This window comes from Nycticebus coucang, chromosome 5, assembly GCF_027406575.1.
Source record: "Nycticebus coucang isolate mNycCou1 chromosome 5, mNycCou1.pri, whole genome shotgun sequence".
Lineage (NCBI taxonomy): Eukaryota > Metazoa > Chordata > Mammalia > Primates > Lorisidae > Nycticebus > Nycticebus coucang.
In genome coordinates, this window is record NC_069784.1 from 23,077,422 (window position 1) to 23,095,008 (window position 17,587).

The 17,587-nt window shown below is 42.4% G+C and overlaps 1 protein-coding gene across 2 annotated transcripts in view; it reads left to right on the plus strand.

Annotated features, from left to right (window-relative positions):
- Window positions 1–2,222: 2,222 nt before the first annotated feature.
- Window positions 2,223–17,587, plus strand: part of EPHX4 (epoxide hydrolase 4) — a 35,318-nt gene continuing 19,953 nt past the window's right edge. For both annotated transcript variants that reach the window (XM_053591520.1, XM_053591522.1), the window contains exons 1-2: window positions 2,223–2,484; window positions 5,142–5,227. In XM_053591520.1, coding sequence (XP_053447495.1) covers window positions 2,254–2,484; window positions 5,142–5,227 — 317 coding nt within the window. In that variant the 5' untranslated portion in view covers window positions 2,223–2,253. The remainder of the gene's footprint in view (window positions 2,485–5,141; window positions 5,228–17,587) is intronic.

Genomic DNA, 17,587 nt, shown 5'->3' on the forward strand with positions numbered 1-17,587 from the left:
CATAACCCCTGCATTGTGCAAGGTTCAAATGCATGCACCCATTGCTGAAGGAAATTCAAAACTATACAGCTACTCTGCCCATCATGGGCAATATATAGAAATACAGTATATAGAAAAAAACTGTACAGCCACTTTGGAAACCAGTTTGACTGTTTCTCCTAAAGTTAAACATACACTTAACCACCCAGAAATCTTCTAGGTATTTATCCGGGTGAAATAAAAGTGTATGTATTTTTTTTTTTGTAGAGACACAGTCTCACTTTATGGCCCTCGGTAGAGTGCCATGGCCTCACACAGCTCACAGCAACCTCCAACTCTGCTTAAGCGATTCTCTTGCCTCAGCCTCCCAAGTAGCTGGGACTACAGGAGCCTGCCACAACGCCCGACTATTTTTTTGTTGCAGTTTGGCCGGGGCTGGGTTTAAACCCGCCACCCTCGGTATACGGGGCCGGCGCCTTACGGACTGAGCCACAGGCGCCGCCCAAAAAGTGTATGTTTTTATACAAAAAACTTTATGGAAATATCTATAGGACAGATTTATAGTATAGAACATCGTATTTCGTAACAGCCAAAAATTTGGAAAAAACATAAATGTCCCTTAATTGGGGAACTGATAAACAGTGGTCGTAATCCAATGAACTAATAATCAGCAATAAAAAAAGAAATAGTATATGCAACAGCATAGTTGAATCTCAAATACATTATCTTAAAGAAGCTAGAAACAAAAGGCTACATACCATACATGAATTTATTTGCATAAAATTCTTGCAAAAAAAAAAGCAACCTATGAACTAAAGTAAAATTTTAAGCCCCCCAGGCGAATGAATGGACCAACTTGCTCTTGGCAAATGGGACCCCAGACATCCCTTAAAGCTGACTTGCTGGCCATGAAAAGGAAGAGCAGACACACTTCTCTCTGAGCCCCTCCCTTCTTGGAGATACCTGTGACATAATCATTAGCAGGTCTAACGCTACACAAGACAGTTTAAATCACACATCACTAGAGTTTTAGTAAATGTCCACTGGCTTGTCTCTGATTAACAGATATCCTTATTTTAAGTCAAAACATTCCAAGCCTTTCAAAATTTCATTTCTTTAACCAATTACAAAATAATTTTTTTTTTTTGTAGAGACGGAGTCTCACTTTATGGCCCTCGGTAGAGTGCTGTGGCCTCACACAGCTCACAGCAACCTCCAACTCCTGGGCTTAAGCGATTCTCTTGCAAGCCTCAGCCTCCCGAGTAGCTGGGACTACAAGTGCCCGCCACAACGCCCGGCTATTTTTTGGTTGCAGTTTGGCCGGGGCCGGGTTTGAACCCGCCACCCTTGGTATATGGGGCCGGCCTTACCGATTGAGCCACAGGCACCGCCCACAAAATAATTTTTTAAACCCCCCTATTAACCTGCAACCTCCCACCCCCTTTGAGATGTCTGGCCTTTAGGAGCCAAACCAGTGCACGCCTGCTGCTGACTTAGGCTCTTATGTGTAATTCCTGTCTCCGTGAAGGTAGAAACCAAACTTTGCCACCCAGCTACTGAAGACATATTTTCTCAGGACCTCTTGAGGCCATGTCCTCCAGGCGGGCACACACATTTGGCTCAGAAAAAACCTCCTTAAATTATTTTACGGAGTTTGGGGTTTTGTACCCCCACCCCCACCCCGCCATCCCCGTTAACAAAACTCTATATAGACACAGAAAACAGACCAGTGGTTGCCAGGGGCTTGACTTTAGAACCAATTTTCTAGCTGGGCTAATAATGACTTTGAACCTCGTTGGACAATACCAACATCTTTATGAGACTGTCAGGAATCAAGTAAAAATGTCTTTACTATGAAAATCCTTGACTGCTCCCTCACTCCCCAGGCCCCACTCGTTACTCTTTGATCCAGAAAAATGCCTGATGAAATTACAACAGTTCCTTTGACAGCTGAGGGCTGGGACACCGGTCAGCAGAGAGCAGCGTTTCCTTCCGTGGTACCCAATCGGGTTCGGGGAAGTTTCGCCTTCATTTCCCCCGCACTTCTGCGATTTGAAGATGGGATTTCACTCTGCGGAAAAGGGCCTGGTCCCGCGCGGGCCCCGCAGCCCGGGCCGCCCCCGCGGCCGCACCTCGCGCGCTGTGTCGGAGCCGCCGAGCGCGGGACGCGGGCCGAGCGCGGCCGCCGGGCGCCCGGGGGAGGCGCGCGCCGAGCCGGCGACGGCGGCGGCGGGCGGGCCTGACGCTTCGCGGCGCTGTGGCTCCGGCTCCCGGATGGCGGGGCTGCGGGGTCGCCTGCGCCGCCTGGTGCTCGCGCTCCGCGCCCTGCTCTTCTGGTCGCTGGTCTACTGCTACTGCTGCCTCTGCGCCTCCGTCCACCTGCTCAAACTTGTGTGGAGCGTGGGCAGGGCACCGGCGCGGACCTTCCGGCGCGCCGCCCGCGAGCACCCTCCCGCCTGTCTGAACGACCCCTCCCTGGGCACCCACTGCTACGTGCGGATCAAGGTGAGGGACGCGCCGACCCGGCGCGCTCGGGAGGGAACGTGACGGCCGGGACGGCGCGGGGCGCCGGGCTGCTCCTTCCCTGACGCCGGCTCGGCGTCCCCTGGTGTCTCCGCGGACGGGCGGCGGGACGGGGGGCTGCCCGGGGCAAGGCAGGGAGGGCGAGGTGTGGAGGGAGTGGGTCCGGCGTGTGCCTCTGTGTGTGTGTGAGTCTGTGTGTCAGAGAGGGAGAGAGACCCGTTTCGCAGGCGCCTGGGTTGGTTTCTCATCAGGGTCCTCTTACATTCCTGTCTCCTGTCACCTTTTTGCCCTTTAGAGCTGACATCAGCTGTAGGTAGTTGTTTCTGGTGGCACCCTACTGTCTCAGGAGGCTAGCTGGCCTTACCTAAATTTCCGAGATAAACAGAATAAAGTCATTGGAAATCAGGAGTTTATTCTGATCACAGATGACTTAGGCAGCATGAAGGGGTAAGGAAATGGTGTATGTTTGTGGGAGGGAAGCAGAGTTACGAAGTCAGAGACCAAAGGAATGGAATAAAAAGTAAATGTCAACCATACGTGCAGGCTCTTTAATTGTTTATGCTTGTCCCAAGCTTCCTCACAGCCCACAGATATTCTATTTCCTGAGCTCCAGGTGGTGAAGGGAAATGGCTCCTGTGATACACCCTACAGTCTGACTCACGGACCTTTCAAAACCAGCCTCGGATGAGGGGACATTTGTGTCACCAAGCCCTAATTTCCTATTACAAGCTATATTGCCCAGCAGTTGGCATTCAGAAGGGCAAGAGGAATTCTTTCTTGCCTGGGGTTGATATGAAAATTCAATACGTTGATTATATGTTAGGAAAAAAAATCCAAAAACCAAAAAGGAGAACTTGGAACAGTTGACTGGTGCATAGTCAGTGCAATAAAGTATGTGTTAATTAAATCCAATCAAATGCCCATAGCATTTCATCCGGCAAGACTCATCTCCAATAAAAGAAGTTTTTGCCAATAAAAGAGGTTTTTATTCCTTGTTATTGTTTGCAGTGTCTTGCTCTGTCATAAGTCACTATAACCTGAAACTCCTAGACTCAAGTGATCTTCCTGCCTCAGACTCCTGAGTAGCTGGGACTACAAACACCACCCCCCAGGGGTGACTAATTTTTCATTTTTCATAGAGAAATGGTCTTGCTATGTTGCCCAGATTGTTCTCAAACCCCTGGCCTCAAGTGATCCTCCTAGCTTACCCTTCCAAAAAAGAAAGTATTAAACTTCTAAGAAAGAATTCTGCAGTTGAGGACAAAGACAGATTTGTTATCTCTGTCCAACCTGAGGAGTAAAAGTTGCGTAAGAAGCATCCAGAACTCTTTAAAATGCCTTTCCTCTGATGCTGGCCACTTAAAGAGCTTTCCGAGAGATGCAGAACAACGGAGTGGAAAGAACATTGTCCAGGGAGTTAGGACAAGACGGGGACTCTTTAGTCACAGCCCTGCTCCCAACTACTTTACGACCTGTGTTAACAACTTGGGCCTGCATTTTCTAAATCGATAAAATGATTCTTTCACATCTGAAAACCCAGTTGGTGTGTACCAGGCGATTCAGTGTCTGTGCTCGGCTTTTGGTTCTTGGTTTCCTTCCTAGCTTTCCTTCTTTGAGAGTTTTTGTTTTTCTTTTCTTGATGTTTCCTCTACTTTTCTCTCTTCAATTTGCTTGGCGTTTGCAGAATTCGTCTCTGATTCCCGTGCTTTTTATTTTCCTTTAGTTTTATTGTCTTCTGTGTGTGGAGTGAAGTCTTGAGCAATCAGGGCATTCAGTGTTAGGAGCGCACACTGATATGGCATAAGGAGCAGGCACCCAGGGGAACAGTACATGCAACACCCAAAATAATAGCGTGGGAAGGAAAGACCTAAAAATAAGGGAAGGAGGTGTGAATTATATAACTGATTGCATAGCTCTTGACGGGCAAGCCGAGAAAAGCATATGACTAGGAGGTAAACATGGCAGGAGTATAAATTCAGATGGGAACTATTTACATGTCCTATAAAATTTGAGTGAGATGAAATGTGACGCATAAGTAAGATGAAAGTTACAAATTGTGACATTGCTTCGGAGGTGCATAATATATAAATTGACCTTGTACTAGAACAAAAAGAGAAGGAACTGTGAAGGGAGTATTGACAAAAGTGAGTCTGTCAATTTGCCCTTATTGATAAATTGTGAGTTTTTTCTTTTTGACAATTAAGTAAATTTATTTTATTTATTGATGTTAAAATAACACTAGTGAGTTTTTGAGACAGGATTCTTTTTGGGGGGACAGGATCTCGCTTTGTTGCCTGGGCTACAGTGCAGTGTCCTCATCAGAGCTCAAGATAGCTTCAAACTGGCTCAAATGATCTCTCCGAAGTGGCCAGGACTATAGGCGGTCAGCACCAGGCCTTGCTAGTTTTTCTATTTAGTTTTTTTTTTTTTGTAGAGATAGGATCTCACTATGTTGTTCAGATCAGTCTTGAACTTCTGGGTTCAAGTGATCCTTGAACTTGGCTTCCCAAATTGGGGAAGATTATGGATATGAGCCACTGTGGCCAGCCAAGTATTTTTTAATGAAATGGAAATACTAAATGTACTTCTTTGACAGTCATCTCAAAACATCCCTAAAATTCTGTGCCATCTATTTTCAGGATTCAGGGTTAAGATTTCACTATGTTGCTGCTGGAGAAAGAGGCAAACCGCTTATGCTGCTGCTTCATGGATTTCCAGAATTCTGGTAAATTTAATAACTAACTCATTTTTGCTATAAAACTTGGCTTGCTGTCTTAGTTTGTTTTGTTCTGCTGTAACAGAATACCATAGTCTGGGTAATTTATAATGAACAGAAATTTATTTTCGGAAAGTAATAGAGTCTGGGAAGTCAAGGTCAAGGTGCCAGCATCTCGTGAGGACTTTCTTACTGCGTCATCACATGGGAGAAGAATGAAGGGTAAAGAGGCAAAAGGGGGCCAAACTTGCCCTTTCATGATGCATTAAGTCTACCAATGAGGGCAGAGACCTTATAGCCTGATCACTTCTTAAGGGTCTCACCTCTTTTTCCTTCCTTCCTTCCTTCCTTCCCTCCCTCCCTCCCTCCCTCCCTCCCTCCCTCCCTCCCTCCCTCCCTCCCTCCCTCCTTCCTTCCTTCCTTCCTTCCTTCCTTCCTTCCTTCCTTCCTGTACTAGCTCACAACAACCTCAAACTCTTGGCCTTGACCAATCCTACTGCCTTAGCCTCCTGAGTAGCTGGAATTACAGGGGCCTCATGCTGGCTCAGACTGGTCTCAAAAGCCTGAGCTCCTGAGCTCAAACAATCCACCTGCCTTGGCCTCCCAGAGTGCTAGGATTACAGGTGCAAGCCACCGTGCCCAGCCACTTTTAAAGATTTGATGTTACTCAAAGTTCTGGGGATTTCTTTTTGGGCCTTTTAATTTTTATTACTAAAAAAAAAAAAAAAAACTTCATATTTTTATTTAGCTTTCTGACTCAGTAACTCAACACTTTCACAACAATTTTCTGCTCCTCAATAAGGAAAGCATGCCTGATCCTATCACAAACACATTAGCACATATGGAACCAACACATGCCCTGCTAATGTCTTCTTTTGATTTGGACAACCTCATAAGAACTTTAGGTCTCATAGCACGAACCCCTCAAAGTCTGCCTGGGCACTTGCTACATACAGATTTTGGTGCTTTCCCAACTTTCTTGTTTCAGAGGTTTGGACAGCCTAGTTTTTTTTTTTTGGCCAGGGCTGGGCTTGAACCCACCACCTTCATCATATGGGGCTGGCGCCCTACCCCTTTGAGCCACAGGCACCGCCCTGGACAGCCTAGTTTTGATAGAGGCTGTGTCGTAGGAAAGCCTGCAATGATATGTCATTCTTAGTGCCTCTAGACAGTGTCCCTGGAAGAGCCTCTAAGTCCTTATTTAAAAGACATCTGAAAGAAATATTACCTTGTACATTGTGAGTGGAAAGGACTTTATGAATAAAAGCATTGAGGATGTTATTGTATGAGGAAGAATTAAACATTGAAGAAAGAAACAGCGGATGGCAAAGACCCATCTACTTCATAACTTTTCCAGAGCAAGAGCCCTGTGAGTGCCTCTTACCGAGAAGATTTTACCCTTGTGAAGATTTTTCCCTTCTCTGGATTTACCTGCATAAAATAATATAAGTAATTTTTTTCTTTTTTGAAACAGAGTCTCACTCTGTTGCTCTGGGTAGAGTGCCATGACATCATAGCTCACAGCAACCCCAAACTCTTGGGCTTAAGCGATTGTCTTGCCTCAGCCTCCCAAGTAGCTGGGACTACAGACATGTACCACCATGCCCGGCTAATTTTTCTATTTTTGGTAGAACTGGGGTTTCGCTATTGCTCAGGCTGGTCTCAAACTCCTGAGCGCAAGTAATCTTCCTGCCTTGGCCTCCCAGAGTGCAAGGATTACAGGTGTGAGCCATTGCACCTGACCAATATACAGCATTTTTATATTATTATACTTTTACCTGTTCTTCTATCTGAAGACAACTTACTAAGTGGTAGGGAAACTGCCCACTGTAATTCAAACATATGCGTGTGGACTTACGTCATGGGGCACATGGCATGATTGGCTCACAGTAAAATATAACTCTGAAGCATTAGTCAAATCTGCATAAAGTAGCATGGGCAGTGCATTCTGGCTCAGCCACTTATTTGCTGCAGGACTCTGCAAAAGCATCAACAGTCATCTTGCAGACTCGTTGTGAGGACAAAGAGTCGAAACGTGTGAAGGCCTTTTGCATGATTCCAGTGACTACTCAATGAATGTTCATTTCTATTCATTCAGTGGACATCCGTGTGTCAGATAATAATTTCCAATCTCTTGTGATGGTAATGATGATAGTTAACATTTTCTGCTGATAGTTAACATTTACTATGTGCCAGGTACATAGCATCTTAACATTTATAAGTTAAATGTTTTACATATATCATCTCATTGAAGCCTCATTGCTCCACATCTGAAGTTGGCAGTGCCAGAAAGGCAGGTGCCCCTTTTTTTTGAAATTCGGAGCTGACCTCTGCTGCTTGTTCTCGGTCTATGAGAGTGATAATGATCTGATTGTGTGATGGGTCTTCATCCTTCAAGTTTCTTACCTTTTACAGACATTCAAGAGGGTGTTAAAATATCAGCCAGCAATATAAAAATACTTTAACATTTTATATGATCATTCTAAATACAACTCATGATCTTCATGGGGAGGATGATATTTAACCTTTTAGAAAGAAGTTTTTTGATTTTTTTTAAGAGATAGGATCTTGCTATAGTGCAGTGGTGCAATTATAGCTCACCATACATAACCTTGAACTCCTGGGCACAAGCCATCCTCCTGCCTCCTTGCCTCCTGCCAAGTAGCTGAGAGACTACAGGCACATGTCAGTACACTTGACTATTAAAAAAAAAAAAATTCTTTCTTGTAGAGACTGGGTCTCACTATGTTGCCTGGGCTAGTCTTGAACTCCTGGCTTCAAGCAATCTTCCTACGGTCCTAGGATTACAGGTATAAGCTATAGTGCCCAGTTCAGGAAGAACTCCATCTCACACCAATTCCAATATTTGTCTATGCTCTTATTCTCCTGCAACTTCACATGTTTACCTAAGGAACAATCCACATGAAGATAAAAAGAACCTCTTGGTAATTGTTTCAAGGAGTCCCAGAGAATGGCAGTGGTACCTGTTTAATATAGGGCAGGGGATGCTCTGTGTTGTATTTTAAGAAGTGATACTTTTGTGTACGTTTTACACAGCCTTATCCCATTATTTACTCCTCATGAGAGCCCTTTTGAAAAATGAAAATGCCTGGTTCTTGTACATGTCCTAGAATATTCAGTGCGTGGTACAGCCTAAGAGGGGGACAGCACTGGTGCCTGGATATCAGCCCCATTTGTTCCCGCAAAGTCAAGTCTAGATGTGTCCAATATCTGGTCATTGTAAAGAATGGTTTTTATTTTTTATTTTTTTGAGACAGAATCTCACTCTGTTGCCCTGGGTAGAGTGCCATGGTATCATTGTAGCTCACAGCAACCTCAAACTTTTGGGCTCAATCAATCCTTATGCCTCAGCCTCCCAGGTAGCTGAGCCTATAAGCACTTAATGCAATGCCTGGCTAGTTTTGTTTTTTTTTTTTAATTTTTAGTAGAGGTGGGATCTCGCTCTTGCTCAGGCTGGTCTGGAATTCCTGAGCTCAAGCAATTCACCTGCCAGAATGCTAGGATTACAGGCATGAACCACCACACCTGGCCAAGAATGGTTTCGTTTTTGAAAAGCTCCTAAAGATATTTTCACTCTGAAGAGCCATAGATTAGGAAATACAGCATATTTAGATCATAGGTAGGAAGGAGTCTCTTTCATTCACCAAATCCATCATTTGATACTCCCACAAGAGCCTTACTATAATTTAAAACAATAACAACAAACCCAAATAACTCAGTTACTCAAATATACCATGTTGAATTCATCAAACTTTGCTGACCATTAATCTGAAAGCTACCTAGCTTTTCAGGGAGAGTCTTAAAGCAACTGCCTGAAGAGTGTTGGTAATCAAGTATCAAATATCTCTGTCTGAGTATGTCATACTCTAAACTAAGCCCTGTATGTTGATGCTCATTTTGTCTTTCCTTCTAATCAAATCACCCCTAGTACCTATTAAGGGGGCTAGTCAATTCTAGTTAGGTGCTTGTGCAAAAAAGTCAATCCAGGCCTGGCGCGGTGGCTCGCGCCTGTAATCCTAGCACTCTGGGAGGCCAAGGCAGGTGGATTGCTTGAGCTCATGAGTTCAAGACCAGCCTGAGCAAAAGTGAGACCCTGTCTCTACTAAAAAATAGAAAAACTGAGGCAAGAGGATCACTTGAGCCTAGAAGGTTGCTGTGAGCTACGATGCCACGGCACTCTACCCAGGGCGACAACTTGAGACTCTGTCTCAAAAAAAAAAAAGTCCAAATCTTAGACCTTAGGACAAAATTAAACCTTAAGTTTTAAGGCAAAGCTTTTTATTTTCATTTTAATGCACCTAAAAACTTTATGCCTGATGTTTCCAACCAGTTTCAATTTATATTATAAACGTAGATGTTATTTCTCGGTCAATTAAATTTTTCCTAAATGTACATGAAATTATAAACCTGATTATAAGTCAAGTAGGTCATAAATATTTGGTAAAGTGAAAACAAAAATAATTATAAATTGGTAATGTGTATGAAAGTACTTTTTAAGCAAAAAAGCATGACACAAGTGTATTGAGTGCAGTGGCTCACACCTGTGATCCTAGCACTCTGGGAGGCTGAGGAGGTGGATTGCTTAAGCTTAGGAGGTGGAGGCCAGCCTGAGGAAGAGAGAGACCCCATCTCTAAAAATAGCTGAGCATTGTGGTGAGTGCCTAACGTCCTACCAATTCCCTAATGCCCATCAACTCAGGAATGGATTAACGAACTGTGGTATGTGTATACAATGAAATATTATTCAGCCATAAAAAGGTGATGACTTTACATCTTTTGTATTAACCTGGATGGAGGGTGGTGCCTGTGGTTCAGTGAGTAGGGCACCGGCCCCATATACTGAGGGTGGCTGATTTGAGCCAGGCCTCAGCCAAACTGCAACAAAAAATAGCCAGGCATCGTGGTAGGTGCCTGTAGTCCCAGTTACTCAGAAGACTAAGGCAAGAGAATCACATAAGCCCAAGAGCAGCAGGTTGCTGTGAGCTGTGACACCACAGCACTCTACCAAAGGGCAACAAAGTGAGACTCTGTCTCTAAAAAAAAAAAACCCAAAAACCTGGGGCGGCACCTGTGGCTCAAGGAGTAGGGCACTGGCGCCATATACTGGGGGTGGCGCTTTCAAACCTAGTCATGGCCAAAAGTGCAAAAAAAAAAAGCCTGGATGGAGTTGAAACACATTCCTCATAGTAAAGTATCACAAGAATGGAAAAGCAAATATACAATGTACTCAATACTAATATGAAGCCAGTAGATGATCTAATTCACACCCACTTGGAGAAAAACCAAGTTCAATTCAAGTTGGGGGGAGGGTGTATAAGGGAGAGGGGCAAGGAGGGTCGGGGTGCTCCTACTTAATGGGCACAATGTAGGGGTGTATGGCACATCTTTTGGGTGTGGGACACAACTACAAGAGGGACTCTACCTAACAAATTCAAATACTGTGACATGGTTGTTTGTACCTTCACATTAACCTAAAAATAAAATAAAATAAAATAGCACCAGCCATCACTCTCTAAAAAAAATTTAAAATTAAAAAAAAAAAAAAGTTTTTTTAAAAATAACCAAATCTGACAATGTGAATGTTACTTTCTTTGGATTACTATTATTATTATTGCTTAATACTTCGTTGCAGCAATCGTCTGATTTCTTTTCTGAATGTATTTGTCTTCCTTCGTTCTTTGGGAGCTTTTTGTTTCTGGTCCCTATCTTAAACATTGTTATTGTTAAATTTTGAGCCTTTTTAATTTTGTGAAGGCAAAAAGTGGAAGCCTAATGAACGTATGTATATGTGAAAATAAATAAATAAATAAATAAACAAATAAAAATAACCAAGCATTGTGGCGGGCACCTGTAGTCCCAGCTACTAAAGAGGCTGAGGCAAGAAGATGGCTTGAGCTGAAGAGTTTGAGGTTGCTGTGAGCTGTGACACCACGACACTCTACCCAGGGCAACAAAGTGAGATTCTGTTTCAAAAGAAAAACAACAACCCAAATGTAATGTATTACCTGCATTCATCATTATGGCCTGAGAATAACCATTGAGAAACGGTGATACTTAATGTATACGATGAGATGTCATACAGAAAGACTAAAATCCTGGGTCGTCTTTGTTAAAATCTAAAGAAACCTCAAACAAGATGCATATCTCTGGACCTTTTAGCTAAATTAACTCAAATAAGGCTGTTTGTTGAAGGATGATTTTTCTCCCACTCCCTCTTTACCTCAATTTGCATCTCTTAAAATTATAAATATTTTGGGCTGAGGCAGGCAACTTCTTTGAGTCGTCTTCATCAGCAGCTGTGTGGAACGCCTGCGTCATCACTGTAGGGCTGAGGAAAGTGAGGGCTCTGTGAGCTCAGCCTAGAGGCCAGCAGCTGTGGCCTTTCTCTGCAGTGAAGGGGGCATGGATATTCTATATCTGAAAGTGTCTTGTCTGGTAAAGTACTCCTTAAATTAAGGGCGATAACTTTGAAAGAGGTTAGGTTTTTTTTTTTTTTTTCCCATGTGTCCTCTGCTATCACTGAAAGCTACCAGAAAAAAAAAAAAAGATACTGTGGATAAAAACAGTTTTGTTTATTTATAGTATTTTCAGAGATTATGACTTTTCTAATATGTTTTGTTCCCATATCAAAGGGCTTGTTTTGTTCTATTCACATAAATGACATGTCCACCAGTCTGTCACTAAGGTGATTTTTAAGGCAATGTAAATTCTTAATAATATAACATAGGCAGGTACCCTATGTTTGCATAATCTCTAATACAATTTTATTTTTATTTCTTATTTTTATTTTTTATTTTATTTTGAGACAGAGTCTCATTCTGTCAACCTGGGTAGAGTGCTGTGGCATCATAACTCACAGCAACCTCAAACTCTTGGGCTTGAGCAATCCTCTTGCCTTAGCCTCCTGAGTGGCTGGTACTACAGGCCTGCACCACTAGGCCCAGCTAGTTTTTTTCTGTTTTTAGTAGAGATGGGGGTCTCTCTCTTGCTCAGGCTGGTCTTGAACTCCTCAGCTCTGGTGACCTACCTGCTATGGCCACCCAGAGTGCTGGGATTATAGGCATAAGCCACCACAAGTGTCCCCTCTAATACAATTTTGAATGTAAAATGTTGTGGGATTGTGCTCATTATTTTGAGTACAATTTCTACCTTGAAATCTCTAATTAAATGAATTTAAAAAGAAGACACAGGTATTTGAGATATTAAAACAATGCATAGTTCAATAGAAATTCAATATAAATTCCCCAATGGGAATTTGGGATCTTTAGCTGTCATTGTCTCAAGGTTTGAACTGGGACAGAAACCTGAGACAGAAACCTTACTGAACAATTGTTACTTCTAACTCTCATTATCTACATATTTGTAAGTTTATTGTCGTTCTTAGTCAAAAACGGTTTGGATTTACCTCTTCACCCTCATTCTTATAATCCTCATGATTTCCGTTGGATTGTATATTTATTTAAACACAGTTTAAGCCTGTAGCTCAGTGGGGGCGCTGGCCACATACACCGAGGCTGGCGGGTTCGAACCAAGCCCAGGCCAGCTAAAACAACAATTACAACTGCAACAACAAAAAAAATAGCTAGGCATTGTGGTGGGTGTCTGTTGTCCCAGCTACTTGGGAGGCTGAGGCAAGAGAATTGCTTAAGCCCTAGAGTTTGAGGTTGCTGTGAGCTGTGACGCCACCGCACTCTACCGAGGACGACATAGTGAGACTCTGTCTCAAAAAAAAAAAAAAACCAGTTTGAGAGATTTTGTTATATTTAAACCAACACCTGCTATACATTTTTCCATCCTTTTTCAACCATTTTGTCATTATGCTTTGTTTTTTCATAACTTTGTGGTTACAATTATTCAACACATTTTTATTAAGCATCTCCATGGGCTAGATATTCTACCAGAGAACTCAGGAAGCTCACAATCGAGTGGAAAAGCCAGGTATCAACAGATCATTACAGGACGTGTGTGCAAGCATGACAGTACAGAGGGCCCACCCCACCCAGCCCGGTAAGGACGGAAGCCAGAGGAGTCTCCTGAAAGAGGAGCTGCCCAGTGTGAGGACGAGTTAACTGAGGAGTGAGGGTCAGAGATTGTGGAGCAACAGGGGAGTGGTGGGGAGTGATGGTATTTCAGACAAAGGAAACCATATGAACAAAGTCATAAAAGCAAAAAGCAACAGTGTTAATAACACCATTTCTGTGTGGGCAAGAGACTTGAACAGAAACTTCTCTGATGAAGACAGGCGCACGATCTACAAACACATGAAAAAATGCTCATCATCCTTAATCATCAGAGAAATGCAAATCAAAACCACTTTGAGATATCATCTAACTCCAGTAAGATTAGCCCACATCGCAAAACCCCAAATCCGGAGATGATGGCATGGATGCCGAGAGAAGGGAACACTTCTACGCTGCTGGTGGGAATGCAAGCTAATATGACCCTTTTAGAAAGAAGTTTGGAGAACACTCAAGGAACTAAAAGTAGACCTACCATTCAATGCTGCAGTTCCTCAACTAGGTATATATATATACCCAGATGATCAAAAATCATTTTACAACAAAGACATTTGCACCAGAATGTTTATTGCAGCCTGATTCATAATTGCCAAGACATGGAAACAGCCCAAGTGCCTATTGACCCATGAATGGATTAACAAATTGTGGTATGTGTATACCGTGGAATACTATGCAGCCATAAAAAAGATAGAGACTTCACATCTTTTATGTTTACCTAGATGGAGCTGGAACATATTCTTCTTAGTTAAAGTAAAGTATCTCAAGAATGGGGAAAAAAGTATCCAATGTACTCAATATTACTATGAAATCAATATATAATCACCTACACATTCATATGAATGGCAAAACATAACTATAGTCCAGAAAGTAGAAGGGAAGAGGAGAGAGAGGTGAAATGGGAGGAGGGGGGTATTTGGGGGACCTCACCTAATATGCATGATGCAATGGTACATTTCACAACTATTAAGAAATGAGTATAATTGTGATGGATGTGTTACTTAGTTCAATGTAAACACTTCACATTGTATATCGAAGCAGTACCCTGAACCCCATAAATGCATCAATGTACAAAATTATGATTTAAAGAAAAATAATAATAAACATTATTAAATAAAATAAAGCCTTATAAATCTAATAAAACAATAACAACAACAAAGCAACAGTGACCTAGTGCTGCAGAGGCAGCTTAACACAGACTTTGAGGCCAGAATGCCTGGATTTAAATCTTGGCTCTGCTGTTTGCAAAATCTGTGACCTTTGGCACATCATTTAACCTGCGGTGCCTCAGTTTCTTCATCTGTAAAGTGTGCTTAATTATAATACCTACTGACTCGGTGCCCGTAGCACAGTGGTTGTTGGCGGGTTCGAATCCAGCCTGGGCCAGCTAAACAACAATGACAACTGGAACAAAAAAATAGCCAGGTGTTGTGGAAGGCACCTGTAGCCCTAGCTACTTGGGAGGCAGAGGCAAGAGAATCGTTTAAGCCCAAGCATTTGAGGTTGCTATGAGCTGTAATGCCACAGCACTCTACTGAGGGCAACAGTGAGACTCTGTCTCAACAATAATAATAATAATAATACCTACTTCATAGTATGGTCTTGAGGGTCAACATTATCATACAAGAAGTACTTGGAATTGTGGCTGCCATGTAGGAAGAATGAAATAGATAGTTCTTTTTATTATAAAGCAAATGACAGAGTGTAAAGTAATCAGGCTGGAGTCTTGGGCACTAAGCAATCTTGCAGGTCTTGTCTGCCAGGATGATGACCTTGTGTTATAAATAACAGGGAGTCAAAAAAGATTTTAAGCAGGGATATGACAGGAGAGAATAATTTCCGTAATGTTGTGATTTTGCTACATCACTCTGGTTTTGTAAAAGATGGAGCTGAGAGAATGAATGGACACAGTTAGACCAATCAATAGACTGCTCTATTAATGGAGGCCTGCATTAAGGTAATGATAGCAGGGTATACGGGGAGTGTTTAAATAAATATTTAAGAGGTTAAATCTGCAGAACTTTATTGATTATGAGGGATTATAAAGAGGGAACAGTTGAGCTTCAGTTACACAGGCATTAAAAAATCAGTTCAAAACTTTAAGTAAGGCTACTTGAGAAAATAATCAAGTCATATGCATTGACAGATGAATGTCTTTAAGGAAACAGACTACTTTTTGTTTGTTACAACCCAGAGATGAGGCTGACAAGATTACTAACTATGACCTAGCTGAAAATGACCCTGGTTTTTGGAGGGAGAGAGAGAAAGGGGTAGGTAAATTCCCACTCAGTATTACTAGTAAAGTTATTCTGTGTTCACAGTTATCTAAACTGTGGATAAAGAGCTATGGTTGTTATACCCGTTCTGTACCCACCGAGGAAGAAGTTTTGCCTATTGTGATTAAATTGTTCAATTCAATTAACTGTATAAAATACTTTGAATTTAATTTCAAGGATAATTTTATTCTTAACAACAGAAATAGCAGTTGCAGTTTTTAGTTGCATTTTTTTAAAAGATGCTGTTTTATTAACATTTTCAAATTTATCCTTTTTTTTTTTTTAAGAGTTAGGATTTTGCTCTGTACTCTTCTAGACAGTGGCATGATCAAAGCTCACTTCAGCCTCAATCTCCTGGGCTCAAGTGAAACGATCCTCCTACCTCAGCCTCCCAAATAGCTGGGACTATTGGCATGCACCATCACACCTGGCTAATTTTTTAATTTTCTGTAGAGGAGTGGTCTTGCTATGTTGCCCAGGCTGGTCTCTTGGACTTAAGCGATCCTTCTGTCTCAACCTCCCAAAGTACTAGGATTACAGGCATGAACCACCGTGCCTGGCCTTCACATTCATCTTCATTGGCAATACTTTTGTGATTTTCATAAGTCATAGATATTCTAGCAACAGATCATGAATTCTGTGCCCATCTATAATTCTGAGCATGTATCTGAAACTCTTCCTGATAAACTATCTGTTGATATAAGGTGGTTGACGTGTTACCTTGATCGCTTTGCTTGTGTCACTTCACATGGCATATGCCCTCTCATCATTGATATATAATCTTACCTCACTGTGCTCGCTTGCCTCTTGCACTCCAGAAGTATTTTCAGATAATGATCTCCCATTTGGCTTGCATTGGATAATTTTGCACTGTGTTTCCATGAACAGATGTGTGTACAGATGCTCTTTAGAAATGCATATTTTGAGTTCCATAACATAGTGAGTCACTTTGAAAAATCCATGTCTTTTTTTCTGTTAGTTATCCACAATGATTATGCTTATTCAAAGAAGAGAATCTTACGGGGCTTTGTATTTCAGTTAATTCTGCAGTTCCATGATCAGGCATAGGGGAAATAAATGCCTGGCCCAGCAGAGGCCTCCAGAACTTGGCTGCAGCACCGCCGCCATTCTCATGGGTCAGTGCTGGTGATATTTCATTGTTAGGATTTCTTAATAATTGCTTTTGCTTGTGTTCATGATTTGGGACTTTCTCCACAGAATTCTGCTTCAGCAAGCAGAGGTTTATCTTGTTTTATGTTAGATTCTTTCAATGATAATCTTTTTTTTTGTTTTTTTTTTTGTTTTTTTGCAGTTTTTGGCAGGGGCTGGCCTTGAACCCGCCATCTCCAGCATATGGAGCCAGCACCCTACTCCTTTGAGCCACAGGCGCCACCCCTTTGGGTTTTTTTGTTTGTTTGTTTTTGAGACAGAGTCTCACTATGTCACCCTGGGTAGAGTGCTGTGGCATCACAGCTCACAGCAACCTCAAATGCTTGGGCTTAAGCGATTCTCTTGCCTCAGCCTCCCAAGTAGCTGGGACTACAGGCACCTGCCTTAACACCCAGCTAACTTTTTTGTTGTTGTTGCAGTTGTCATTGCTGTTTTAGCAGGTCTGGACTGGGCTCCAACCCACCAGCCTGGGTGTATGTGGCCAGTGCCCTACTCACTGAGCTACAGGTGCCACCGTCTTTGTTTTTTTTTGATCTTCAGAATTTTTCAATCTGTTATGATTGGTAAAAACGCTAAGCCCTGGGCAGCGCCTGTGGCTCAAAAGAGTAAGGCACCGGCCCCATCTGCCAGAGGTGGCGGGTTCACACCCAGCCCCAGCCAAAAACTGCAACCCCCCCCAAAACAAAACAAAACAAACAAAAAAAAACCCACTAAGCCCTATTTGACAGTAGGGAAAGGGGAGTAAAATCTACTTCTAAGGGAACTAAATTTTAATCTAGTTAATTTTTTCAACCAGAGAATCAAATGGTTCTGCAATCTAGATGCATTTTATTTATGTTACTCCACAAAAGTCCTGGGACAGATAAACATTCAGATGTTTTGGTACA